The sequence below is a fragment of the Ipomoea triloba genome, chromosome 13 (assembly GCF_003576645.1).
Source record: "Ipomoea triloba cultivar NCNSP0323 chromosome 13, ASM357664v1".
Lineage (NCBI taxonomy): Eukaryota > Viridiplantae > Streptophyta > Magnoliopsida > Solanales > Convolvulaceae > Ipomoea > Ipomoea triloba.
Window position 1 is genome coordinate 3190925 of NC_044928.1, and position 27074 is coordinate 3217998.

A 27074-nucleotide genomic window follows, 5' to 3' on the forward strand; every position below is an offset into this window, starting at 1 on the left:
GGGGGGGGGGGGGGGGGGGGGGGGGGGGGGGAGGTAAGGGAAGTGTCAACCTGAAGGCCTAGTGGGAGTTTGACTATTGGAAACTGACTTGCCTATCTTCAACTCTTTGTGTTTGTTGGATATACACTAAGTGGAAGTAGCTTTTAGATTTTTGTTCTTTTATAGAACTGAGAATCTTTCCCTTTTCACAACTGCATTATTTAGGGCTTTATTTTGAATCTTCAAGCATTACCCAATGGCCTTTAACCAACTTTGAGTCATTTTTTTCTGTTTTTGCTTTTTGTTATCAAAGAACATTTATGTTGTACTGCCTGAACATGCCACACAAGTTAAGCACATTATAACTTTTTTTTTCTTGCATGAAAGGGGAGGTGGAAATGTGCAATGTTGGTTCTAGTCAATCTAGAGAGGAACCCTAACATGGTTTAGTTGGAGGAAAAGGACATGAGGGTGGGGAATGGAATACTTACTTGATTTTCTTGGAATGATAGTTGAGGACAAGAAGATTAGGCACAAGGAAGCTCACATCTTTAGACTTTATAGAATTATATAAATTGGAGAGAATTTTTTTTTTTTAATTTCATAAAAATTAATGGAGGTTTTACTGCTTGATCTGATATGTTCATTTAGTAGTTAATGTCTATTGTCAAAGTAGGGCCGTTGCGGTGGCCGGGGCTTGCCAAAGCTTGCCATTTTACAGTATGGGACAGGCTTGTTTGCCATTTGGACAGACTTAAGAAATACTAGCATGCCCCGCCCTTGCCATTATTTAAAAATTTTAATTTAATAAAATGTTTATTCAAAAAGTTTATTGTTGAACAATGAAACAATTTAAACAAACAATAATATAAAAAAAAAAGGGTCTCATGAAAATATAAAAATAATGTCAATGAAATTACCTCGCTTGTCATTTAAATTGGTTAGGGATTTAAAGTGCTTGACGAGGCTCCCCCATTTTTGGAGCAGTGCTTGGCTAACGACTTATCGGTCTTTCCTATAGCTACACAAATCCTAGTGAACGATAGCTAGTTTGTCAAAAAAAAAAAAAAAGATCAAGTAAAAGATATTTGTTTATATGTTACTTTTACTTATTCATTTTCAACACAATTGATATAATCAAAATATTTTTTAAATTTCTTTTTAGAAAGATCGTGATAAAAGGCATTCAAGAAAATTTTATATTACTTAATCCCAAAATCTACTTAAAAATCAATAGATAAGAAAATGAAATGAGGATGCATGTGTTTTAGTTATCAGTATATAATTATTTTTGGCTTTGGTTTGCAGGCTTTGCTTTCTTGTACTTGTGTTGATTCCAAGTAGTTCAGCAGTTGTCTTTGACAAGTTGCTAAATGCTAATGATGAGACAATTTGGTGTGGCAATTATTATGTCAACTCCCAACTCCCAACTGCAACAAATCAAATTCTACCTCTCAAGTAAATGCCATTTAATTACCAAACAAAAACCTACTTAACATAAACTATGATAATAGGATTCAGATATTTGTAACAATATTGTTGTTGCCTTTGCTTTAGGAGATAACCTACAACCGCTACTCAAGGATGTGTCCTAACTAACCAGCTCAACTGAGAAGCGAACAAGAGATTTTCCCACTTTGGGCATAATCCCCACACTGCCGGTGCTGAGGTTCGAACCTTGGTCTCTTCTTCCAAATACTGTCTACTAAACCAATGAGTTAAATTCGTGCAGGCAAAATGACCCAAGTTCTTACAATGTTTTTTATCGACTAAGCAACATTTAATTAAGTGTGATAAATTGGACAAATTCAACTTTCAGTCATAAATGTCACACTTAGTCTTACTCTTTTAATTTTATCATATTACATCATTGATTTTCATTTGTTTATTACAATTAGTCCTCAATATAAATTTCACAATTAATAAAAATGACTAACATTTAATTTCATTGTGCAATTATAAGAGTTTATGGGAGAGGGATTGAAAACATGTTGCGGTAAGAGGTTTGAATGGTGAAATTACATGTTAGTCATTTTTATTAAACGGTTAATGACAAAAAAAAAAAAAATTAAATGGACTAATTGTGACAAAGAATTGAAATCAAGGAAGTAATTAGATAAAATTAAAAGGGTATAACTAGATGTGGTAATGTCATAACTCATAATATTTGATTATTACATACATTTTTTAATAACTCATGATACAATAATCATCCAATTCTTTGGCAACTAATAAACTCTTTATTAAATTAAATATTATAAATAGTATCACATCATGATGTAATATAAATTTTTTAATAAGAAAAAATAGTATTTATTATAAATATAACTAATTTGATAAAAGAAAATTAATGAATGTATAATATAATGGATTACAATCATCAACAAACAATTTCAAGAATAAAAATATTGGGCATGATTCAGTCAAATAAGAAGATTTTGTATCTCAAAAAGTCAAGCAGATGGCAATCAGCATGATGATGATCGAGTGTACACACATTCTTTTGTTTCAAAATTCTTGTAATCAAATCCAAAAATAAAGCAAAAAAGTGGTTTAGATGTGAGTATGGAATCAAATTAATCCTACTTCATTACTCAGGTATCAAAGTACCCCCATCACTAACATCTCATCAATACCCTTTATTTGTGGGACCCACACAAACTTTTTTTTTTTTTTCTAAAATATTGATCCAGAAATTTAAGTCACTCACCGCTCATATCCTGTAAAAGGAGAAAGGTGATAACTAAATTGTGATATTTATGAGTCTCAACTAGCTTATCTGTTCTCCAAATAATTTGTACACTAGTGTCCATAAAAGGGATAAATTCATACATCCTTTTTATTTTTCATCGATAGAATTCAAATCCAATACTCTATGATATAGCTAGCAAAGTAAAAGGGAGGGAAAACGTGACAATAATAAGCATATAAAGGAGGATGAAATTTAAATTGAATTTTGAAATTAAACTTGACTACATTTTAAAAGTTTTCTACAGTATATATTTTGGAAAAAATGAGAATTTGGTCGTCTAATTATAGTTAAATACTTAATTAATTATCACATTTGACTCTTGAGTTATTAAAATTAGTCATTGACATAGTTTTTTTTTTTTTTAATCGCTGAGAAGTGGATGAAGCCCCAGAGGTTATCTCCTACTCAAATAGACACCGTGAACCGAGACACCGAGCCTATCCTCCTCATAACATTCACAAACATCCCTGGGTGGATCTCCAAACTCAATCCAATCACGCCCTTCCCGGATAGCAATCTTAGCAAACCCATCTGCTACTCTGTTTTGGTTGCAAGGAATATGAGTAAGTCTCAATTCCCAATTCCTTTGAAGCCAGTTCTTGCAAGCTCTAAGAATATCTCTAGAGGGCCCCTTCCGCACAAGGCCTTCATTAATCCATCATTGCACATTTGCACAGCATCACTCGAATCACTTTGAATCCACACCTTCTTGACACCTTTTCCCCAAGCCCATCTAAGCGCACAATTAATCGCACCACATTCTCCCTTCGTGGCGTGTTCTGTCCTGACTCTTCCCATCCAAGCTCCTGTTTTGTCTCTAAATGCTACGGAGTAATTTTTATTGTTAACTATTTAAAATTCTGAACTTTAAATATTATTTTTGTAAATTTTAAGTGATTTTTTTATTATAAATTTTTAATTAATTATGCTTCTAAGGTTCAAAAATGGTTTTGTTAGTAACAAGAAAACTTTAATAGCATGCTTGGTTTACGAAATAAATTTTGAGAGGAATACAAATGTTATTTCATAGGGAATGAAATATGCAAGGGATAGAACATGAATTGTATTATATTGTTTAGTTCGCTGATTTCCGAAGGAATAGACTTTAGGAATATTTTTCCAATGTTTGGTTGGTTTAAGAAATAGAAGGTAGAATACATTTTTAAAAGACATAAATACACCTATACAATAATAATAATAATAATAATAATAATATTATTATTATTATTATTACATAAAAGTTTTAATAATATTATTCTATAACAACTACAATATTGTAAAAAAAAATCATGATGTGTAAGTTAGTTGTTATTAAACGAAATATCCTACATTCACATCATGTGAACTATTTGTAAAAAATTAATCATATTTCATTACCTTGTGAAGGTCGAAGAACTTAAATCTAAAAATATGTAAGTGTCGACCTGATGATAAATAAGTGTTATGATAGGAAAAAGGAAAAAACTAAACAAATTTTAGATTTAAATGATGGAGGGGATGGGAGGTGGGGGGTAAAGAGTAGGAATGTAAAGAAATAACTCATTCCCAGAAGTTGTACTCCCGAAAATAAAAAGTACTACCAAACAATAGAATAAACATATATCTGAGAATGTCATTTTATTCTAGATTTATTTGATGAACTATACATGTAAATGAAAACAACCTTAACAACAATAAATAAACTATCAACATCAATATGAAAAAAATAAAAAGAGAAAAAAAAAAGGAAAAAAAAAAAGAAGTGTAAAATTGTATTGAGTGGTGCCGAGTGAACAATGTATGAATAGGAAACGAAACCTCAAGATCTCAAATGAGTGGGGCCCAGAAGCCATTAATGGAGTAGGGAGAGTATCAAAGTCAAGTCTGCTCTCTGGTGGGCCCAATTCCCATTTTAGACATAAAAAATAAATATAAATTATTTAAACAAATTTAAGAAAAGAAAAAAGCTTCCCACGTTATCGTTACGGCGCATTCGTTAGAGTCGTAGGAAAATGTTTGTCCCCACTTTAATATTAAATTTGGAAAATCTTTGTCTGAATCTCCGTAAACTGCAATATGATTTTTGTAAATTTTATTCTATTTTTTTTTAACTCCGTAATTAGGTAACACAGACTTGTACAGATAAATTGTCCATAATTTGATTAACAAAACTTAATTAAAATTATTTAAATTTATTCTTTACTGGGAAATTAATATTAACAAATAAGATTTAGGATCATGTCACACGCGTCAAAATTTTTCACGATATGATATAACAATATATGATTTATATTTGATTAATAAATAGATTATACTTTTAATACATGATGGAGTTGTCAATTCATAGTAGTCAATGAACAAAAAGAGATTTATTGTCACACCAAATGATACAAAAAATTTGATCTTTGCAGCAATATCTTAAAATTTATATGTATAAAAATTATACAAAATGGTTTGTTAAACACAAAAAAATTTAAAAATTATTTTAAGATAAAGAAGAAAATTAATTTAGCCATATAATTATCGGCAAGATAGATAAAACAAATTAATTTGACTAATGCAATTATACTATATGCGTTGGAATTATAGAAAATGACTTTAACTCAATGACATAACAACGAAATCCATTAGAATCCCTTTCTTATTAGTCTAACTACGAGTCCAAAATATTAAAGACATTATGGTCAAGCGACATAACTGTAACTCTTTTAAATAGGAAGTCAAAGTTTCGAATCTCGTAAGGACAGTATTTCAATAGATTGAGAAAGTATGTATAGACATGTATTACATTGTAACAAGTTAAATCCCAATCCAAACATAGAAATGGAAAAAATATGCCTAAGTGAAATAGGGGGTTTTATCACCCATCTAGACATATGAGGTGGTGAATGTCAAAGACATGAAACTAATTGTAGTAAAATTAGGAGTGATTGACAAAATGTGATGATATAATATACCATAGCAGTTGTGGTATTAAATGGTGAACTTTCTCTTTCCAAACATTCTCAAATGTGGTATAAAAGTCAAAGTAAGATAAATTTTAACGATTCAATTTATACTGATAACGCAATTTGAAAATAAATTCCTATCTAAATATTTGTTCGGAAAAAAATCATAAATACCATACCTTAAAAAACAAAGCAATTTGAATCCACATAAATTGGAACAAGGGTCATTTAATCTGTTTTTTTTTTTTTGTTTTTTTTTTTATGATGAAAAAATTTTGCAGGAAAAATATGTATTGTGTTAATTCTGCCTTGTGACTTAGTCGGTAAAGAATTACTAGGAGGTAAACTAAGTTAAGGTTGTCTATAGTTAATCAAGATACTGAAAAAGAATAAAATATTTTTATTTGAATCAAACTTATAATTTTGTGATTAGTGAATTAACGAACTTTGATGAAGTTTAATCTTAAAAACTTTAAATATTGAAATGAGTGAGGCTACTGTCTCGTATAAATTTATGCTTTATATCTCTTTCCTTCAACAGCAGTCACCTCCAAATCTCAAAATTTGGCACTCTACTTTTCTCCCCTTCCAAGAACCTAAAGATTTCGACTTTCAATCAAACCATAGTTTCCTTTTATTATTGTTTCAGTTTTCTCTTTTTTCATGGGTATATATTTGTACCTGAGTGGTGTGTAATCAAAGGAACTGTTGATGGTTTTAGGTGTGCTTTCTGTGGAGTGTTTGGTCTCTTGTTAAACACACTGTTGTGCTTGGTAGATTGTGCTGTTAGGGCTCTTTTATGGGCCCGGAGTTCCACTGAGGGGGATTTTCATGGTGGATGGGAGAGGAGTCTCTATCTATTTCCTCAGTGCTTTTCTCTTTTTTGCACCCATTTCCTGCTGTCTCGCATTTGGGGTTCTAGGGTTCCTTTTTAAAGATAAGACTTGGGGATTTGGGGTTTTCTGCTCTTCATATTTTGGTTCTTGGCAATTTTGTGATCTGGGTTTTTGATTTTGGGGTGCGTGTTTTCAGTATTCTGGGGATTGCTGATTGCTGAATTTTAAACTCGTGTTCACCTTTCTTCACACTTTGATTCAATTGGTGCTCAATTTCAGTGCTGAGTTCTCTCTGCTTTAGCTTCTAGTGTTAGATTCTTGAAGTCAATGACCCTGATCTTATTTTCTGATTAATGCTTCCAAGGTGGGGTTTTTACTTAAAAAAAAATAATTTTTGGTTGATTTCTGAACTTCTGATGTTGAAATTAATATTTCATTGATCTTGAACAGTGTTCATCTTTTGCAGGACCTGATGGTCTATCTGGAAATTTAAATTTTGAACTTGGCCTTGAAGATACATTAATGTTGATAAAGTTGGATTGGATTTGTTGAAATGACTGATCGTTCAAGAATGGATAGAGTTATTCAGCCTCCTCTGGTAAAGCTTTATAATTTAATGTTCATGGCTCTGCTAACATGTTCTAATGGTTGTTTGGATGCCTATGACTTGCTTTATTCCTTACATTTAGTATACAACCCAAGTTTGCATCTTTTTGTCTAGAGTCATCATTGGTTTAATTGATGTTTATTCTAAATTTAGCAATTAGTGTATTTGGAATTTTGGATAAATGCTCAATTCAGCAACTGATTGGTTTTCTTATTCTTTCCTTGGGTCAACACTAATTAACACTCTCTATTATGACTTGTTTACGCCAGCTTATATATAGTTGTTTTCATTTGCCAGTCTGGGGAAGATTGGAAACCTTTACAAAGCCCAAAAATTTTCAATCATGTATGATGCTATAAGCTTGTATCATCCTCTTTTCATTGCTCTTCTTTGTTAGTTCAGTATGCTTATCACACTTCTTTTCGTGAAATTGACAAGCTTGAAAGTGTGTTAGTGACGGGCCACGTAATAGCTTTAGTTCTTGGTGTTTCTTATATGCAAGCTGACTGTTATGTGGCATGGCTGCAATAGGGCAGACGAATTGGGGTGCAGTTAAGACTTAAGATTGAGTAACATGGGTTCTATGTATTTTATTTCCAGTTAAGGAGTTGGGGGTGTCTAGAGATACATGACGGTCCAAAACTCGTTAAGCTAGTCCTAGTAGTTTCATGGTGCACATGCAACACATAAAGTTTGAAGTGACTTTGTAATGAAGAAAGAACTTTTCAGTTTCTTCACTTCTGCTGTGCATATAACATGCCAACTAGGAAATCCTTCTCCATCTTCTCCAGTTATTAGCATTCAGAGCATTCCCTACTTGTCACCTATAAGAAGAAGGGCGGTTTTGCTTGAGTTTCAAAATTTGAATAGCTTCAAAAAATAGTTCCACCCTTCACATTTATCTATTGGATGACGAGGGAAACCCTAATACCCTTTCTGGTGTAGGTAAACCCCACCTTGTGAACCTAGCTGACAGATGACACCACAAGGAAGTAAACCAGCCTAGGTTATCCATAGCTGACCAGCTCAAACTAAGGGGTCAGGATTCGAACTCGTGACTCTGTGGTTACAAGTGTGGTCGTGTGGATTTCTTGCCATCTTGGCTGGGGTTACCCCCCACCCTCCACATTTATCTTGAGAAGCTAGCAAGTTCCTAAATATTGTAATATGCATTGGAAATGAATTGGTTCCTTCATTAGTTGCCATCCCTCAGAACACAATGCTGACTCCCACCTGTCAGGCTGCAGATAGACTGATAGCTTATGTCACAACATTTGTAGGCCACTGGCCATAAACTAGGAACCTGACAGAATCTACTTAAATGAATATCCATTATAAATTCAAACAATTATGTATTAGTATTACTCCATATATGAAAGGAGGCAGTTCATTGTTTGCAAGGAGTTACAGTTTCAGAAATTTTCACAAGTCACAAATTCCATTTCTTGACCATCTAAGTTCATAACTATTTGAGCTCAAAAGTTAGTTTGGATTTGATTGTCTTGTGTAATTGCTAAACCGGAAACAGAGTGTTCTGAAGATCAAAATACTAATGTCTATGATTGTTCTTGTTCTAGCAAAGTTTGACCATTACATTGTTCTCCTGAAAAGTATAAATGTATTGTGCATTTATTTGGAATGCCTCAAAAGAAAAGTTGAGGAATTTTTTCTGTTCTAAGTTACTATGTGGTTCTTTTGGTTCATCTCTTATGGGTCCCTCCCCCCTTCCCAGGATGGCCTTGAGCAATGGTTTTAATTTAAATTGTAAGTCAACGTGGTCCATTTTAGGTCCTGTCTTTCACCGCACTAACATTTATTGGAGTTGCTATCGGTCTTGTTGATTTCGCTTACTGCCTGTTGCATGGGTCATTGTAATTTGTAAATGTTGATGTTTTCATGAAATAGTCACATATAGAGGCTGTGCTGTGCGGAAAGAGCGACTGAGAAATAGACTGCCCTGTCATGTCGTCTTTCAGGTTGACACAACAGCTTGCCTCTGTAGAGTAGATGCTGGGCTCAAAACAGTTGCTGGTGCTAAAAGGTATGTGCCTGGGACAAAGCTTTGTCTTCAACCAGCTATCAAACCTTCTATTCATCCTACAAGACAGAAACCACCACGCGACAAAAACCGAACCCAGTCCCCTTTTCTCCCCGGACTTCCTGATGATCTTGCCATTGCGTGCTTAATTCGAGTCCCTAGGATTGAGCATTGCAAGCTTCGTCTAGTCTGTAAAAGATGGGACCGTCTGCTGGCTGGTAACTTCTATTACTCACTTAGAAAGAAACTTGAAATTGCTGAAGAATGGATATACGTAATCAAGAGAGACCGAGATGGTAAGGTATCTTGGCATGCCTTTGATCCCATATACCAGCTGTGGCAGCCACTCCCTCCCGTGCCCAAAGAATACTCTGAAGCCCTTGGTTTTGGATGTGCTGTTCTCAGTGGTTGTCATCTCTATTTGTTTGGTGGCAAGGACCCTGTTAAGGGTTCCATGAGAAGAGTGATCTTTTATAGTGCGCGGACTAATAAATGGCACCGTGCCCCCGATATGCTTCGAAGGCGACATTTTTTTGGCTTTTGTGTAATAAATAACTGTTTGTATGTTGCTGGTGGAGAGAATGAGGGAGTTCACGGGTCTCTGAGATCAGCTGAGGTTTATGATCCAAACAAGAATAGATGGTCCTTAATTTCTGATATGAGCACAGCAATGGTACCCTTCATTGGAGTTGTTTACCAAGGAAAATGGTACTTGAAAGGCCTAGGTACTCACCGACAGGTTATGAGTGAGGTTTATCAACCAGAAACGGATACCTGGAACACTGTTTATGATGGAATGGTTACGGGCTGGAGGAACCCAAGCACTACGCTAAATGGGCGGCTTTATGCTTTGGACTGTAGAGATGGTTGCAAACTTAGGGTATACGACGAAGCGACAAATTCTTGGAGCAAGCATATTGATAGCAAGATGCATTTGGGAACCTCCAAGGCTTTGGAGGCAGCAGCGCTCCTCCCTCTAAACGGTAAACTGTGCATTATCAGAAACAACATGAGTATTTCGCTTGTTGATGTAGTGAAATGTGATGATGCCGGGGGTGCAACATCCGAGCACTTGTGGGAAACTATTGGTGGGAAAGGACAGTTCAAGACGATGGTGACAAACTTCCTGTCAAGCCTTGCTGGTAGGAGCCGCCTCAAAAGCCACATTGTTCACTGCCAGGTTCTTCAAACTTGAATTTTGTAACTAGTTTTTTCCAACTGTCGATGCCACATAGGCTTCTTTTCTCTTCATTTGTTTCCATTCATGAGCCATGGCATAGGGAGAGCAATCAAAAAAGCTTGAGAAATTGAAATTGGCCCAATGTCAAATTGTCAATGTATGTGCCTGTCTGCCTCTCTTGTAGCATATAATGAAGTTAGCATGTACTGTTAGGTATTAGGTAGACTAAAAATGCTTCATTTTGCCTTCTAGACTACTGCATTTCAAATATATAAACATACACAGCCCAGCTCTTGTATCTTTTGAAATCCAAAGTCCAAGAGAAAATGATGTGTTTCAAATACTCCGTATATAATGACCAGAATGTTGTATTATTCATATGTGCTGAGAACTGCATTTCCTTTGTGATAAGAAAAGGCAATCTTGTTCTCTGCTATAGTAAAGAATTACTCTTTTCTTTTCCAGTTCATGATCATATCTTGTCAAGTAATATGTATATTACATGGTTCCTAAAAAGTAAAGGAGAAAAGGCATAGATCGAGGGCTTTAAGTACTACATTTTAACAGCAGATGGTCCTACACGGCCAGTCCTGAATATGAATATGGTCAATGGCAACATTTAAGAGTGTATGGAACCTAATGGAATACCACCTTGGATTTTGCGAGGTAGGCTTTTGCTGTTGTGAAGCAATTTTCCTTTTCCTTTTTGTATTGGTCGTAACGGTGGAAGAAATAACGAAGATAATCAAAATCAATCGGAGAAATCTTTGCCTGCCAACGTTTAAAGAAAAAAAAAAGATTCTTTTCAGTTCACTTTCCGTAGTGTTGAACTTGAAAGTTGAAAGCTTGAAATACTATATATGTTGAAAGCTTGAAATACTATATACCTGGATTAGACCCCACAGACCCCAGCACAAATGTGATGCTAACATGTAAGTGTTGGTCTCGACATAAAGAGCTTCAAGGTCCTCCTCAGATACCTGCCATGAAAAATTTACAACTTCTTAGTATTATTCATTCCATAGTGGAGAGTTGAGATGAATTGAATTGAAAATAGCTGCATACCTCATTTGGTTGGTGGGGTTTTAAGTAGTGACGGAAGAAATGATACTGCGCATCCTTTGTTGGGTACCTATACCAGATAAGATGTTCAAATACAATGTTCATGTTCAACAAGAACATAATATCTTGAGAAGAAAGGTTTGGAGAGAACAACATACAGGGTGTAGTCGCATTCATAGCCAGCATATTCATTGAAGTGGTTCCCAATGTCAAAACCCCTATAGTTGTAGGATCCATACTCGAAGTCAATGAAATAGAGTTTTCCTGGATTTTTACGATGAGGAATGAGGCTAGTGGAAAGGGTAGAATCATGTGTAGAATTTAGAAAAAATCACATGAAAGGATCATATAGCTTGCTCACACATCAAACTTCACAGAAAATTAAAATGCTAAACTTATTCTGCCCATTTTGTTAAGAGTATTTTGTTCGTTAGTGGGAACTGGACCAACGTTTTTTTACTGTATTATAAATTATTACAATCAGACAAACCATAAAGATATCAAAAGAGTGAGGATTAGTGCATCCAATACTTGCTTCCAACATTCTCTTCAAATCACCTCATACAGTAGATCACTAATCATTAGCCATTAATAATTCTTGATCCCGTGTAAACTCTATTCTTACAAAACTAAATTCGTATTGGGATGACATCATGACAATGAAGGAGATGTGATCAGATATATTACCAACACTAATAGCAAGATTTTACCAGACACTGAATGACCTGTTAATCTGTTATATGCAATGGGCTCATAACCATTGGCAACCCAATATCTTTCTTGTGTGTGTAAAAGGGAAAACAAGATGAAGATAATGGTTAAGGAATATCAATGGCATAAGTACCTTCATCCTCATTGAGCATCAGATTGCCACAAAGTAAATCATTATGAGCAAACACCACTGGAGCATTAAGATGTCCTGTCAATTCCTGTTCCGGAATTGAAATAGTAATTAGTTATCCATCAAACAAGATATTATAAATGCTAGTAATAGCAGATTGAATGAACCTCAAACAACTCATGATTCCTTGTCCAAGGAAAATACTGTCCTTCATTATGAGCTTTCTTCAAATGATGCCAAACTACCAGCAGTACAAGGTGAACTAACTTGAATTAGATATATTTAACCAATAATCAGAAGTTACTGAAAGGTCAACTACCTTGAGGTCAGTGATCTCATTATGAATTTCTTCAAATGAGATTGTGACATACTTGCTCTGGCTCTCACTATCATCAAACTGAAGAGTTGATGCTGCAAATATAGTAGAAACACAGGCGTAAGACCAGATGGACAACAATAGCATGTAGACTAAACAAGCATTCTCATTTCATGGGCTGAATTGCAGTGATATGTCTAGGGTATTCAGTGAAGGAAATATCAAATTGTTCTCAGCCACATCAAATGGTATAACTTAGAGAAAGTACCTTTTCTAAAGAACTTGAATATATCATTCCAAAGTTGAGGTTCCATCGGACCTGGAATTTCCACTTGATGGAACTCATGGAGTGTTTTTGCAATTTCAGCTGCCAGCTTGGGTTTTCTCATGTCTGCAAAATTTTCATTATTTAATTTTTTTTTTTCTGTGCTCTCCAGTATACATATGTGTCTAGTCTGCATTCATCAAGTAACATATCTGGCTCTGTTTTTCTTTTGTTAGTCAAGCAGTCATTTTCTAGTGCCAACCCCAGGCTTTGAACTAGTGCAGTCTTGATACATAGCTTGTGTGTGTGAATCTTTCTTATTCTCAAATAAGACATGAGTATATTTCAAATGGGGGAAACACACATATTTCTGACTTAAAGGAGAAGGATAAAACTAAGGTGGGATGAAAAAAATGACAACATTTTATGGAGTAATATGCAGTAAATCAGCAGCACAACATTGCAGCATATGAACAGCTTCTGTCCAAAGCAAAACCAATAAATAGACAAGACGTATAGATTTTTCACTTAAAGAAATGAAAAGCTACTTTTCTTCAAACTGCTGCCAGGGTCTCCAAGTGAGTTAAAGAAACTGATAGCTGGATAAATATGCTATGTGTCAAATTTCCTACCTGAGGGTGTTAAGGTACGTGCATGAATAAATGACTGAACCATGCCATTCTTAAACACTCCAAACAACTTGGCACCAAACCCTGCAGCTGAGAGGTATTGAATGGCCTAAATGCAACATACAATTTAAGCAGCAGTTAATTAGACATAAAATCAAGTGAAAATACATCTATAAGCATTGTCCTATTTTAGAACTGCAACAGCACAATATCATCATTCTTTAAACAACCACCATAAATAAGCAGAAAGCCTGTATGCACATCTTATACACTTGCACTCCGGCAGGTGAAATGTAGGTGACTAGAATATGATGAGCATCATCATGGTTCTGTTATACAGTTTGCATGCCAAACAAAGTGCTATATAGAGGTAGCCTTATTTTTACAGGTAGAAACAATATTGAGAAGCACAAAGAATTGACTACTAGCATAATAGGAAGTTCAGATAAGGAAATTTTAAGTTCCACCTATTTTAGTTGGTAGGAATGATTTTTAAAATATAAAAACACAAAACAGAAAATTCCAATGGCATTAGTGATCATTAACTTAGTTAAATGGCTAAAACTGTTGTAACAATGTAAGTTGCTAATGAAGTACTCAAAACTTCATGTTCTTTTTGAAAAAGCAGACATAATTAAGTGATCAGAACCACTTCAGAGAAGCAAACTAGCTTAGTAAACAATGACATCTGAAACTCACCTGGAGTTCTCGTTCGCGATCTATAACGTAATCAGTATTGGGGCCAAATAATCTAACTGTCAGATTCACTGTTTCCCCATTTTCTTCGCTTACAGATACTTTCAGTACTGTAGAAATTGAACATTGCATGAAAGGGAGAAGATATAGATGTAAGAAGATGAATTTCAGTCTTTTGAGAAGTACTCCGTAACTACATGCTAAATCCACTACTTCAAGCAAAACTGGATAAACAAGAGAGAAGGAAAAGAAAAAAGGCTATGTTTGGAAGTCTAACAAAAAATCTATATTATCAGCATATGCATGCTAATTAAAGATAAATACGCACAGAGATTTGTGATGCCACCAGATAGAGTCTCAACGGAGAAGTGAGAATCATCCAATTCTGACCATTTCTTGAAGAGATCCTTACAGAGCTCGCTGTAAAATTTTAGCAGGGAGATTAAAAACAAGAGACAGAATGAGCCACACATTGCTCGAGTAAGAAACTCGAATCACACAATTTCAGAGACATTTACACTGAACAAGGGCCAAAATACAATCAATCAAAACTGTACTACACGGTCACGGTAATTTTGTAGTTTGATGGGAAATTTAACATTAAATTCCACATCAACTAAACTTGATAGCTTCTAAAAATAGAAATTCTCAGCGTCTTAGCAATAAATCCAATATATCACCCTCCACTATTCCATTTCTTATTTCAAAGCACACCAAAATATGTTCTCAATTATAAAGCTGACATTTAAACTACAGAATTTTTATTGGCGCGCAAATCTAATCAGCTTATAAACTGAACTACGACCTTAACTTCAGGAATACATATATCTACTTCAATAATATCCTTAAATATATTTACATGATTTGCAGCTTCAAGCAATCATTTCCAAGCTAACGCCGATGAATTTTCCGTCAACGTTAATCAAACAAACACGGAACTCTTCCTACTTTTCCTAATATGGATTTCATATTCATTCCTACGGCAGAATTCATGCAACACACACACACACACACACACACACACACATATATATATATATATATATATATATAGAGAGAGAGAGAGAGAGAGAGAGCGTACACAACATGAGGCTTCATCTCGGGGATAGAGAGAGTGTGATCGACCGTAAGACGTGACGACGGAATACCGGAGGTCCGGTCGTCGGGAGCTCCCTCCGCTACTTCATTGGCGTTCCAGATCTCCACTGCTTTACCCATTTGTACACTCTGCTTACTCGGCTTGTATTTTTGTGAGCTTAACTGATTTCTAACGCCTTTGGATATCGGTGATTTACAAATTTGCAAAATTCCGGCGGTTTGGACACGCTTTTATAATGCTGTGTATCAGTTCCGAGAAATTCGTTTTTTTAAGTGTTGGGACGATTATGCCCTTTGAAAATTATTATCTGTTGCTTGATACTTTTGAAAACTCGTGGATTCCCTTTTTTGGGAGGTTGATAACTTGTGGATTCCCTTGCTCAAAGAGGAAGAAAATATTGTTTCGAAAATATTTGTTCCAAAAAAAAAAAAAAGAGGAAGAAAATATTAAGCACAGGGCCACCTAGTCACAAGAGATATGTTGACCTTTTTGTTTTTTAGTTTTATATTTAAATTTCACTAAAATGTCATATTCAACAATTTATAGTTAATGAACTAATAAATGTTCACATTTAATAAATTAAATGTTTATAATATATTGTTAGTGTTGTATATATAAAGAAAAAATATGTCAAAAAAAGAACTTATAAATATTTAGATCATTTTGCATTAGATCAGTAAAAGTGAAATTTTAGATCACTTGAGAATTGGGAGAGCAACATACGCGTGAATGTAGAGAGGAAAAGAATAATGGTTACCTATCATCTAATCCGTGCATATATTGATTTTCATGTGAATATGATTAATTGAGAAAATATTGATATTGTTTGGCATCACAAAAAAATTCCATAATTTTTTGTGTAATGAATCAAGTATTTTGTGCTATGGTACTCAATACATGTGGATGGTTTAAATTTTTTTTTTTTTTTAAAGGCAACACTTAGATTCCTTGTTTAAATAAGAAAAAAAAAACATTTTAATCTATAGTGGACTAGTAAGATTATTTAAAACTTATTTCTTAAACTATGGTACTTTTTGTCATGTTAACACTTTATCACATGCCTAGTCATTTTAACGTTTTTCCTAAATTAGTATTATATTCCATATTTAAAACAATAATACTTTATTATATAAAAAAACAAGTATGTGTGTGTGTGAGAGAGAGTGTAGAAATCGGTTTTCGTGCGGTGAGAAGAGAGCCATTGATCTTGGCAAAATCAACGTCCAGGATTAACAATGTTTAAAAAAAACGTGGTGGCAATTTGGTTATTTTCCATATGGGTCAAACTTAAGGTGCGCACGTCTTGTGCTTAAGGTGCGTCGTGTTCCATCTTTAGGTGTTCGATTTCTGTGCTTAAGGTGCGTGCATTTAAGAACTTAAGGCGTAAATTATGTGCTTAAGGTGCGTAAGTTCTGTGCTTAAGGTGCGTATGTTTTGTACTTAAGGTGCGTGATTTTCTTTCTTAAGGTGCGTGGTTTCTATGCTTAAGGTGCGTGGTTTCTATGCTTAAGATGTGTCAATTGAAACTTAAGGTGCATCGGTCTAAAGCTTTAGGTACGTGATTTTTCTTTTTAAGGTGCGTGATTTTCCTTCTTAAGGTGTGTCTTTGTATAACTTAAAGTGCGCTATTGTTATAAACTAAAGGTGCACGATGTTAAGACTAGGTGCGTTGTTCTAACACTTAAAGTGCACCATTTTTAGCTTATGCTTCTCCCTTTCAGACACACATTTTTTTTTTTAAATTCTCATTGATTTCAACCGTTGATCTAGATTTGAACAAGGGCTCAGATCTAACCGCATGACCGCACATAGGAAATCTAAACCCGTCCCTATATATATATATATATCAATGACTTTATATATATAGAATTAGAATCAAATGAGGACTAATCTCAATGTAAGAATTATCGACTAATCTTGTGTGTTTATTATTATTATTTTTATTTAGATGGCCTAGATTTGATTCATAAGATTACATGAATTCATCTGGTTTTAAATAGGAATAGTAATGTCTTTTTTGTTTTATTTTGTTTTGTTTTGTTTGTTTGTTTGTTTGTTTGTTTTTTTTTTCTTTTCAGATTTTCTTAATTTGTTCCCTATTTTTGTGGAGCATCCCTCTACAAATTTGAGCCGCAATTTCTTCTTCTTGATGTTCCTCTAGTATTTTCGATTTATAAAAGATTTTGAAGTTTAATTTATGCGACAAATCAATGTGCGATTTTCACAGGCCACTTGGATATTGGCTCTTTTATTTGATCCCCATGATACCAAATTCCAAACTGGTTATGTTTTGCTTTACCCCACTATCCTATGTGTGGCCTAAATAATAAATGGGTATGTTTAAAAATTATCGATAAAATATATAGCGTCAATATTCAATCCACGTGAACTCCAGAAAAGTTATGAGATTATTATATAGAATGTTAACTCTGATCTAGTGACAATCTTGAAAAGTGTACATTTGTACCATATCTCTTTTGTACACTCTTTTGAAACAATGTTTTTTATTTTAAAGCACGTAAACTTTGAAGTTGGTTATCTTAAGAGGGAATGACATTTACTTGAATCAATCTTGAAGATTGGATTTAAATAATTCTGAAGATTGGGTCTTAAAGACTAACATTTGTACTCTTTTGCAACACGTGAATGCATACATATCATGTACTCTTTTTCTCACTAGATTTTTCTCATTGCTTTTTCTAGTGTGATTTTTAATGAGGCATGAGTATGATATAGTAATGTCAATGGGGAATGTTGTAAATAAATACTTAAATAGACAAATTCCAAAATCCTGAAAATTATGCCCTGAAGGCTTATGGGTGTACTCTTTTTCACTTAACTAAGTTATTTTTCCATATGGTTTTCTTTAAGTTATCCAAGAGAGAGTGTTATAAATGTAATTAAGTATGGACATTCCGAGTTGATTATATAACGGTCATAATGGTCATAACATTATTATCACCATTATTATTTTTGTTACATGTGTGTGTGAGATTTGTACAAGGGATGGATGGTGGAATAAAAATCTCTACGATTATACTTTGTCTCTATTACTTTCTCTATTTCATTTCCCTGTACTTTTTCTCTCCTGTTGGTCATATAGTAATCCGTTTCACCAGAGAGAACACTACGAGCTAAAAGGAAGCAATTACAACAATAAAGAGATAAATATATATTACTCCACTCATCCCATTTTGTGTCTAATTCGTTTAATGAAACTTGACTCAAACTATTTACAATTTTTTTTTATAATATTTAATATTGTATTAGACTATTAGTAAATTTATATATTTAAAGACTAAATTAAAATGTCTATTAAACACACACTCACACAAACAAATGTAATCATTATAAATAAACATTAAAGAGAATAATCAATGAAAAAAAATGTTTGAGTAATAAATAGTAAATCAACCAGGTAAAATGGGATAAAAAAATAAGAGATAAATTTATGGGAGAAACACAATATTACTCTATTTGCATATACAGTTGTATTTAGATATTTAGTCAAATTAGGTATCTTCTGTTCCATTATATTGTTTTAGTATATTAGCTTACCTAATGCTAGGAATTCATTGACATGGCAAAACACGCAATTGACAATACACAAACAAACAAACACGCAATTATCTTATTAAAAAACTAGTTATACATTGTGGGATTAAATTAATGTAAATAAAAATAAGTAAATACTTACTAATATTTTTAAATAATAATAATTAAAATAAAAATAATTATTTTCAATATAATCAAAATGAGTATTTTCAACTTGTGATGTAAAGTAATACTAAAAATTAGTATTGTTGGAGATAGTTATAATTGAAAATAAAAATGGTGTTTTAACAATTTTAATATTAAAATAAATTAATAAGTCCCTTAATGCAATATTGAAAAGTCAGTAAAATTAAACTTAATTTATATTTTATTAAAAGTTATATGATTATAATATGATTACTGATATTGTCAAATAGTAGTTAAGGAGTTACACAATTAAATTATAATATATGAATTCATAAATTTTCTTTGTGTATATGATTGTGACATTAATTGTTATATGTGGATTATTCATTTTGTAAACTGTCATTGATATTTTGAAAAATTTTCCCTATAAGATTGATAAGATAATGAAATTTTTGCATTTAATTTCTTAAAATAGAGAGAACCTTTCTGTTATATATAGTAGATTAGCTTGTAATAAAAAAATTAAAATTTATGCTACAACAAATAAAATTTGATTTAAGATAAGATACTGGCCCTGTTTGGTAAATGGCTTTTGGCTGATTGGATTGGCTGTTTGGGTTAGAAGGTATGATTTGTCAGTCATTATACCGTGGACCATGGTCCACAATGCATTGACTAATAGATTAGCTGTTAACTGATAGTTGTTTCGTATAATTTTTTTACTCAAAAAGCTAATTGAAAAGACTGCTTTGAGTAGCCTTTTAAATTTTAGTATTTTTGAGTTACAAAATGCTTATTAATCAAACAGTGATCAAATAAGTCAAAATTAGCTGATAGGCTGATTATTTACCAAACAGAGCCAGTGAGCCACTCTATTTTTAGAATAATTATAGTATGACATTCATATTCTTTTAGGATGGAGATTGAAAGAATAATATATATATTGTGTGTGTGTGTGATTAATGGATTGCAGCACAGGAGGAGATTTATCTATTGCAAGGAGTTGCTGCAAAATTCTTTGTTAAAAAAAGTCAAAAAATGTGCAGTACAGTGATGCCAATTCAACCAGTTCTGAGGAGCCAAGTGGCAGGTGCAGTAATATATTAGAATCCTCGTTGTCATGAAGGGGTATCAGATACGAATTTGTTACTTGCAAGGCTAAGGTTCCCCATGCTCTTTGTTAAGCTCGTCATGCATTTTATTTTATTTTACTTCAATTGTTTTGCGTATTTCATGAAATAATGCGAGAATATGTGCTAAAACAAAATTCTTTTTATTAAATATGATCATCACCATCACGACAACATATGAAATTCCATCGTCATACCATATACTTCAAAGATTTGATTGGAGGTGTTTAATTTGGCATTAAAAAGTTCAATGTCATATTAAAGTAGGTGCTAATTAATGACCTAATGTTGTAAATTCGAAGGAAGAACAATGTCGCAGAAATGGAGTACCATTTAATGTAGGTTGGTTTTGGTTTGGGAGAAGCAGAGGAACCTGCCTCAAAATAATGCTCAGACAGAGAAGAGTGTGTAAGGAAGAAGAGGAATTGTTGTTGTTCCCAGCCTAAAAAATAAACGAGAAAGACGGTGAAGGCTTGAATGTGGGCAAAGAGCGAATGAATCGCGAAAACATTACGGACTAAAAATCAGCATATCATCTACATAGAGATATATTATAACTTAGACTCAATTTTCTAAGTATACACTTTCAACATATCCAGGAAGTTGTTCCATGTAGATTTCTTCTTCCAAATCACAATTGAGCAATGTTGTTTTCACGTCCATTTCGTGGACTAGCTATCAACGTGTGTAAAGACGCTAAACCAAATAGAACACGGATGGTTGCAATTTTGGTTACTGGTGAATAAATATAGAAGTAATCTTCACCAAATCTCTGTGTGTAACCTTAGCTTTAGCTACAAGACTAGCCTTGAATCTCTCAATAGACCCATCTGGCCTTAATTTTCTTTTGAAAATAATTCATTTGCAACCAATTGGGTTACACCCTTTAGGTTGGCTTATTGATTCAAGTGTGGTTAGACTTAAGAGTCCAAGTCACTTTTAATGGTTTCATTCCATGAGGTGCAATCAACAGAGCGCACTCATAGCATCTCTAAATGTTTTTGATTCTGCTTCTAGCACTAGTTGACACACAAATTGATCATATATTTCATTTATATCATTTATTTCTGTTACAAAAGTTATATTATGAAATCAGAACCAAAGCTTTTCTCAGTTGTAAGACTTTTGCTCATTTTAGGTTCATCTGAATCATTTGAAATTCTAGACAAAGGAAATAATTAATGTAAGTTCATTCGTTTGAGAATTACCAGCAAATAAGTTATGACCATTCTGTAAAGGAAATATATGTTCAAAGAAAACGGCACCTCTTGACTCACATATTAAGCGATTGTCTAGGCACATGAATCTATAAGCAACACTATTTTCAACATATCCAATAAATATGACATCTAAGGTTTTAGGCCCTAAATTGGACCTTTTGAAGGATGAAAGTCCCGCATTTGCCAAGCACCCCCACACTTTAAAGTATTTGAGGTTAGGGCATGCCCTCTCCACAATTCATAATGGGGTTTGTCAAACCCTTTATGGGGTACTCAATTCAGTATGTGATTTGTTGTTAAGACAGCTTCCCCCATAGGGAGTCCAGAGCTCATGAACTTATAAGCATGACATTAATCATTTCTTTAAGAGTTTGAATTTTCCTTTCAGCTATGCCATTTAGGGTATATATAGGGAGCAGTTACCTCATGAACAATACTAGAACTTTCACATAAGTTTTTAAGAAAATTTATTTCATATTCTCCTCCCTTATTAGATGAAACCTTTTAATCATTTTATCTAATTGATTTTTTCACTTCTGTTTAAAAAAAAAAAAAATTGTTCAACTTCGTCTTTTGTTCTCAACAAGTAAACTTTTGTGAAATGGAAAAAATCGTCAATAAACGTGACATAATAACATTTTCCACCTATACTTTCGGTTCTTTTGAAATCAGATAAATCAATGTGAATTAATTCTAGGATTGTTGTAGTGCGAGTGTTTACGACAGAAGAGGATTTTCTAGAAAATTTAGCTTGAACACATATTTCACACTAAGAATACGAGTCATTTGTCAATCAGCAAATTCATATTATTTAATTTGTTCAAACAGTTCAAGCCAACATGTTCTAGTCTACATCTACCTAGGGCTGTTAACGAATCGAACAAGAACGAATGGAGGTTGTTCGTGTTCATTTGTTAGGATTTTTAGAGTGTTCGTGTTCATTTGTTAAGGTTTTTAAAAATCCTGTTTGTGTTCATTGTTAAACATTCATTAGTGTTTGTTAACATTCTCGAACACGTTCATGAACATGTTTGTTAACGTTTGAGAACATGTTAATGAATCCTTAATAACCAAACATATGCACATGTTCATGGTCACAATTCATTCGTGAACAATAAATAATCTATGTTCACAAATAATAATCAAACAAACAACACAACAACTATATATATATATATATATATATATATATATATATATATATATATATATATTACAGATCATATGCGAATGAAGGCTTTAGGTAAATTTCAACCATAGATCTAGTCCAAATCAACCGTCCAAAATGAAGAATTAAAAAACACGCGGTTACATTGTTGTAATTTTGAGTAGGTAAGTTTAGATGTTCTTTTTCTTTGAGTGCACATTTTTCCTTCTTCAAGTGCATATTTTCTTTCTTCGAGTTTATATGTTTTGTCTTAGTACTTAGTTTTCTCTTTGACTGCAAATCTTTGTAACTGTGAGTGCAATAATTTGGAATATTTCAAGTAATGCATTCAAGTGTATATTTATGGGCTAATGTTTATTATATGCCTTGCCTTCTTTTCAATAATTTAACTAAATTTCTAATGAAATTTGTGAGATTTACAAACGATATGTATGGACAATTGCTTCAATAACACTTAAATTGAATAACTTCCCTTTTTGCTACCATAAATTGCTTTGATTGAACATATTTATGACTTTGAGTACTAAATTTTAGCCTTCAAGTGTACATTTTTGTGCCTTCAAGTGCACAATTATGAGCAAGTGTTTATTATATGTTTTGCCTTATTTTCAATAATCTATAGCTAAATTTCTAATGAAATTTGTGAGATTTACAAACAATTTGTATGGGCAATTACTTCAGTAACACTTAAGTTAAATAATTTTTTTTTTGGGTACCATAAATTGCTTTGAATGCACATATTTATGCCTTTAAGTGCAGAATTTTGGCCTTCAAGTGCACAATTATGAGCAAGTGTTTATTATATCTTTTACATTTTTTCAACAACATATAACTAAATTTTTAATAAAATTTGTGAGTTTTACAAACGATTTGTAAATGTAATTGTTTCAATAACACTTTAAGTGTAAATGTAATTGTTTCAATAACACTTCAATTTGTGCCTTTAAGTGTAGAATTTTGGCCTTCAAGTGCACAATTTTTGTTAATTTGAAGTGTAATTTTTTTTTAAAGAGTAGTATATCTGGATGAATTTAATGGTTGAGATTTGTGCGCATTTTCACATGGAGAGTCCTGAGATCCTAGACAAATATATAATATATATAGACTTATGATCCCATGAGAACACCTTCAGTAGAAAATTAAGAATCAATCCCATGATCCACATGTCAATTTTGATTTAATAACAATTAACGAAAACAGAAAGATGCATGCAGCCCTTAGCTTAATTTCATCATACTCTTATTCTTCTTCTTCCGAGGATTCTGTTGCCTCCCATTCATCATAATCTTCTTCTTCCGAGGCTTCTTCCAAGCCTTCTTCCGAGGCTTTTGATTCTATATACGCCCGTTCATAATAGTCTTCTTCTTCTTCTTCCGAGGATTCTGAATCTGTAGACACTGATTCATCATCGTCTTCTTCTTCTTCTTCTTTCCAGGCTTCTGATTTTGTACACTGTGATTCATCATAGTCTTCTTCTTCTTCTTCTCCCCAGACTTCTGATTTTGTACACTGTGATTCATCATATCATAGCAATTAAATGGATCTATCAATGAAACAATATAATATAATGCAAAAGAATTGAAGAGAACAAATAAAGCACAACATACTGAAATAATCTTGCCGTCCACAATAACTCTAGGCACATCATGCTGCAGGTTGCGCATTCTCTCCTTTTGAATACTCTTGGCAGAAGAGACAACACAAGGGGGACATTGCTCCAACTCAATTGAAAAAAAAACCCCGATTCTTTGTGCAATACGAGGAGGGATCTCTTCCAGAGAACAACAACGTTTTAAGAATAGACGCCTAAGCTTTGGGAACTGATTACTACCTTTGCACACCCATCGCTCAACATTTGTGGCTTCAAGCTCCAACTCTTTTAATACACCGAATCCTCCTTTAACTACTTCCCACACTCTGCTGCCATACAAAACAATGTTTTCTAGTTTCAGTATCTCAAGCTTGGGCAACTCTCCAATTACCCCTAAAACCTTCACAGGCAAATTAGTCCCACTCAACCTCAACTCCTTCAAATTTGCAGGAAAACCAACCCGCTCTAACAGGGTTATACTACCAACTGGAACTATAACACTTAGAGCCTCCAACTTTGATAAATCCTCAAAATTCTCCACAATGGTGATGGGATTACTGCAACCGGGCACTAAGACGTCTTTATACACAATTTTCAGTTTTCTTATGCTTGGAAACCTGCAATAACACACTTCTTCTTTCCTGAAACAATGAATTGGCATCGCACAAACTAATGTTTGCAAATGCTCTTTAACCATGTTTGGAGGATCTAGCGTATACATATCCCCGAGCTCGAGATGCCTTAAATGTTGCAGCTCCCAAATTTTGGATGTCAAATGAAGAGTAGGTGCTCCGAGTGTTGTTGGTTCATCAATGCCAGGAACAATAAGGGTTTGCAAATTCGAATTAGTTGAGACTACATCATCAAGACTCTCAAACCATTGTGGTACCCACAGATATCTTAAAAAAACTAAATTCCTCAAGGGCAATGGCACTCCTTTGAGTATTCCAGATTGACTCAAATCCACAACTCTTAAATGTTTGAAAGCTATAAACATTTCAAAATCTCTCTGACAGAAGAAAAGGGAGCGAGGGATATTTGATCTAAACAACACATGATAGTCCAAAATATGTGAGCGTAAACTTAACCAACGACATGAATTTGCAAGTATGTCTAATGGCCATCGTTGACCATTTACGGCACATAAAAGACCCTCTTTTTGAACTTCTCGTACACAAAAGCTATGCATGTCAATATGTATCCCATAAGTAGTCTTTGGTCTGCAAGCTTTCTCATCCACTACTTTTTTGACTACTCCTCTACTTCTAAGATCCTCTAAATACTTGTAAGCTATATCTTCTAATGACAGGCCCGAATTTAGTGGCTTTACAAACCCCTCAGCAATCCATAACCTAATAAGTCTCTCTTCTTGGATTTGACTATTTTTTGGAAAGACGGCAAAGTACAAAAAGCAAAGTTTCAAGTGTTGTGGCAAACGATTGTAAATGTCAGCGAGCTTACTTGAGTGCTGTGTATCTTTATGTAGAATTCCCAATCACAGCAATTCTTTTTCAATCTTTCTCCATTCCTTCACCGTGTAGTCGCATTTAGATAGACGGTCTGCAACGGTAACAATCGAGCGCGGCAATCCTTTGCATTCCTCAACGAGACTCTTGGCAATTTCTTTAAACTTAGGTGCCATATACATATACTGATTGCCAGAAAATCTGTAGAAAAATAGATCCCAACTTTCACTGGGATTTAGGAAAGAGATGTGAAAGGAAGGTTTGCTAACGTACTTAGCCACATCACCGAAAAGAGTGGTTAGCAATATCCTGCTTGCATTCGAGTCATCTGGAAAACATGATTGGATATCATCCCAAACCAGAGTGGTAGGGACATCTTCCAAAACAATTAAATATCTCTTGCATTTCAAGTGTTTGTGCAGTTGCTCTTTTAGCATGTCAATGTCTTCATTGAGGGTTGGGCTCATTGATTGAAGAAGATGACACAGTAATTGTTGGGCGTTGTATCTTCGGGGAATAGTAACCCAAACTTTAATGTCAAAACATGATACAACCTTTTCATCTGAATACAGTTTTTGACATAAAGTAGTCTTTCCAACGCCTGGCGCTCCAAAAATTGAGACAACTTTTCGATTTCGTGCCCGATCTTGGTGGCTTAAATGAAACTTTATCGCTATAAAGGAACCGTCACGACCAAACATTTTATCCTCAAACTGTGGAGAGCATTGCAAGGATCCAATGTTGTCTGCTTCAACTTCACTGCTGTTATTGATAATCTTCAACAACTCTTCTGCCTCCTTTGCTGCTTCTTGCAAGGTTCGATGGAGATGGAGTTCCCCTTCATGAGCTTTTTGAAGGATGTTTGTTAGTTGTATTTCGATGGCATCTTCAGCTTTGAGTGCAAAATCTCTGATTTTTATTTGCAGATCTCGGTTTGGAGCGCCACCGTTGCTGTATTCCTTCTTCAGAAAGGCTTCCAAAGAAGAAAGCTTCTGAAACAGAGATTTCAAAGGCTTTTCATCAAAAACAGACACTCTGTGGTTGGGTTGAAGGAACTCAAGCTGAATTGTTGCCATGAGAGAAGTCAATGCAACACAAGCCATCTCTCTCTGTATGTTTTCCTCTCTCTCTCACTTTTTTTTTTTGAGTAATGTAATAATGCATTTGCTGGCAACTTCTGGTTTTACACATTTATACTGTATTTCCAATAATTCTGGGATTCTGATCAGATTAGAAATATGGCCTACTTAGTATTAAAATTCCAAGAAGTTTACTTACACTCATAATCTATATATATATATAATGAGACAATATCTTTCGGTGAGACTGCGAGACACAACATACAGGCACACAGTCTACTACAGCAATGCACACAGACTAGAGTGTGTATAATTTGTCTAGCATAAGTGCACATAATCTAGTGTGCCTGCATTTTTGTAGTAGAGTGTTTACATTAATGTTATGTCTCACAGTCTCAGGAAAAGATGTTGTCTTACTAGAACATTAGCCCCTCTATATATATATATATATATAATGACAGCTTCCCTCAATTATTCTAAACAACATGCTCAATCAATTGGTGTATGTGTCA

At 33.8% G+C, this 27074-nt stretch overlaps 4 protein-coding genes across 5 annotated transcripts; 1 reads left to right on the top strand and 3 right to left on the bottom strand.

Moving 5' to 3' along the window:
* Nucleotides 1-6212: 6212 nt before the first annotated feature.
* Nucleotides 6213-10627, top strand: LOC116002961 (F-box/kelch-repeat protein At1g55270-like). Of its 2 annotated transcripts, none has more exons than XM_031243151.1 (3): nucleotides 6213-6858; nucleotides 6945-7092; nucleotides 9078-10627. In XM_031243151.1, exons 2-3 carry the CDS (start codon nucleotides 7048-7050, stop codon nucleotides 10332-10334), a joined length of 1302 nt encoding a protein of 433 aa, XP_031099011.1. In that variant the 5' UTR covers nucleotides 6213-6858; nucleotides 6945-7047; the 3' UTR covers nucleotides 10335-10627. The 2 variants fall into 2 exon arrangements, with proteins under 2 accessions (XP_031099011.1, XP_031099010.1); XM_031243150.1 differs by having other exon boundaries at nucleotides 6961-7092.
* A 44-nt stretch (nucleotides 10628-10671) lies between these two features.
* On the bottom strand, nucleotides 10672-15434 carry LOC116002963 (probable ethanolamine kinase). Its single transcript, XM_031243152.1, has 11 exons — nucleotides 15210-15434; nucleotides 14457-14548; nucleotides 14132-14238; nucleotides 13436-13541; nucleotides 12807-12929; nucleotides 12542-12633; nucleotides 12226-12310; nucleotides 11540-11645; nucleotides 11385-11451; nucleotides 11207-11299; nucleotides 10672-11090 (listed from the first exon to the last, which is right to left on the bottom strand). The coding sequence occupies exons 1-11, from the start codon at nucleotides 15344-15346 to the stop codon at nucleotides 10956-10958; spliced, it is 1143 nt and encodes a 380-aa protein (XP_031099012.1). The 5' UTR covers nucleotides 15347-15434; the 3' UTR covers nucleotides 10672-10955.
* An 8124-nt stretch (nucleotides 15435-23558) lies between these two features.
* On the bottom strand, nucleotides 23559-26618 carry LOC116001861 (putative late blight resistance protein homolog R1B-23). The gene is made up of 2 exons (XM_031241810.1): nucleotides 24034-26618; nucleotides 23559-23935 (listed from the first exon to the last, which is right to left on the bottom strand). Exons 1-2 carry the CDS (start codon nucleotides 25204-25206, stop codon nucleotides 23666-23668), a joined length of 1443 nt encoding a protein of 480 aa, XP_031097670.1. The 5' UTR covers nucleotides 25207-26618; the 3' UTR covers nucleotides 23559-23665.
* On the bottom strand, nucleotides 25513-26586 carry LOC116002382 (putative late blight resistance protein homolog R1A-3). Its single transcript, XM_031242510.1, has one exon. It carries the CDS (start codon nucleotides 26584-26586, stop codon nucleotides 25513-25515), a length of 1074 nt encoding a protein of 357 aa, XP_031098370.1.
* Nucleotides 26619-27074: the final 456 nt, after the last annotated feature.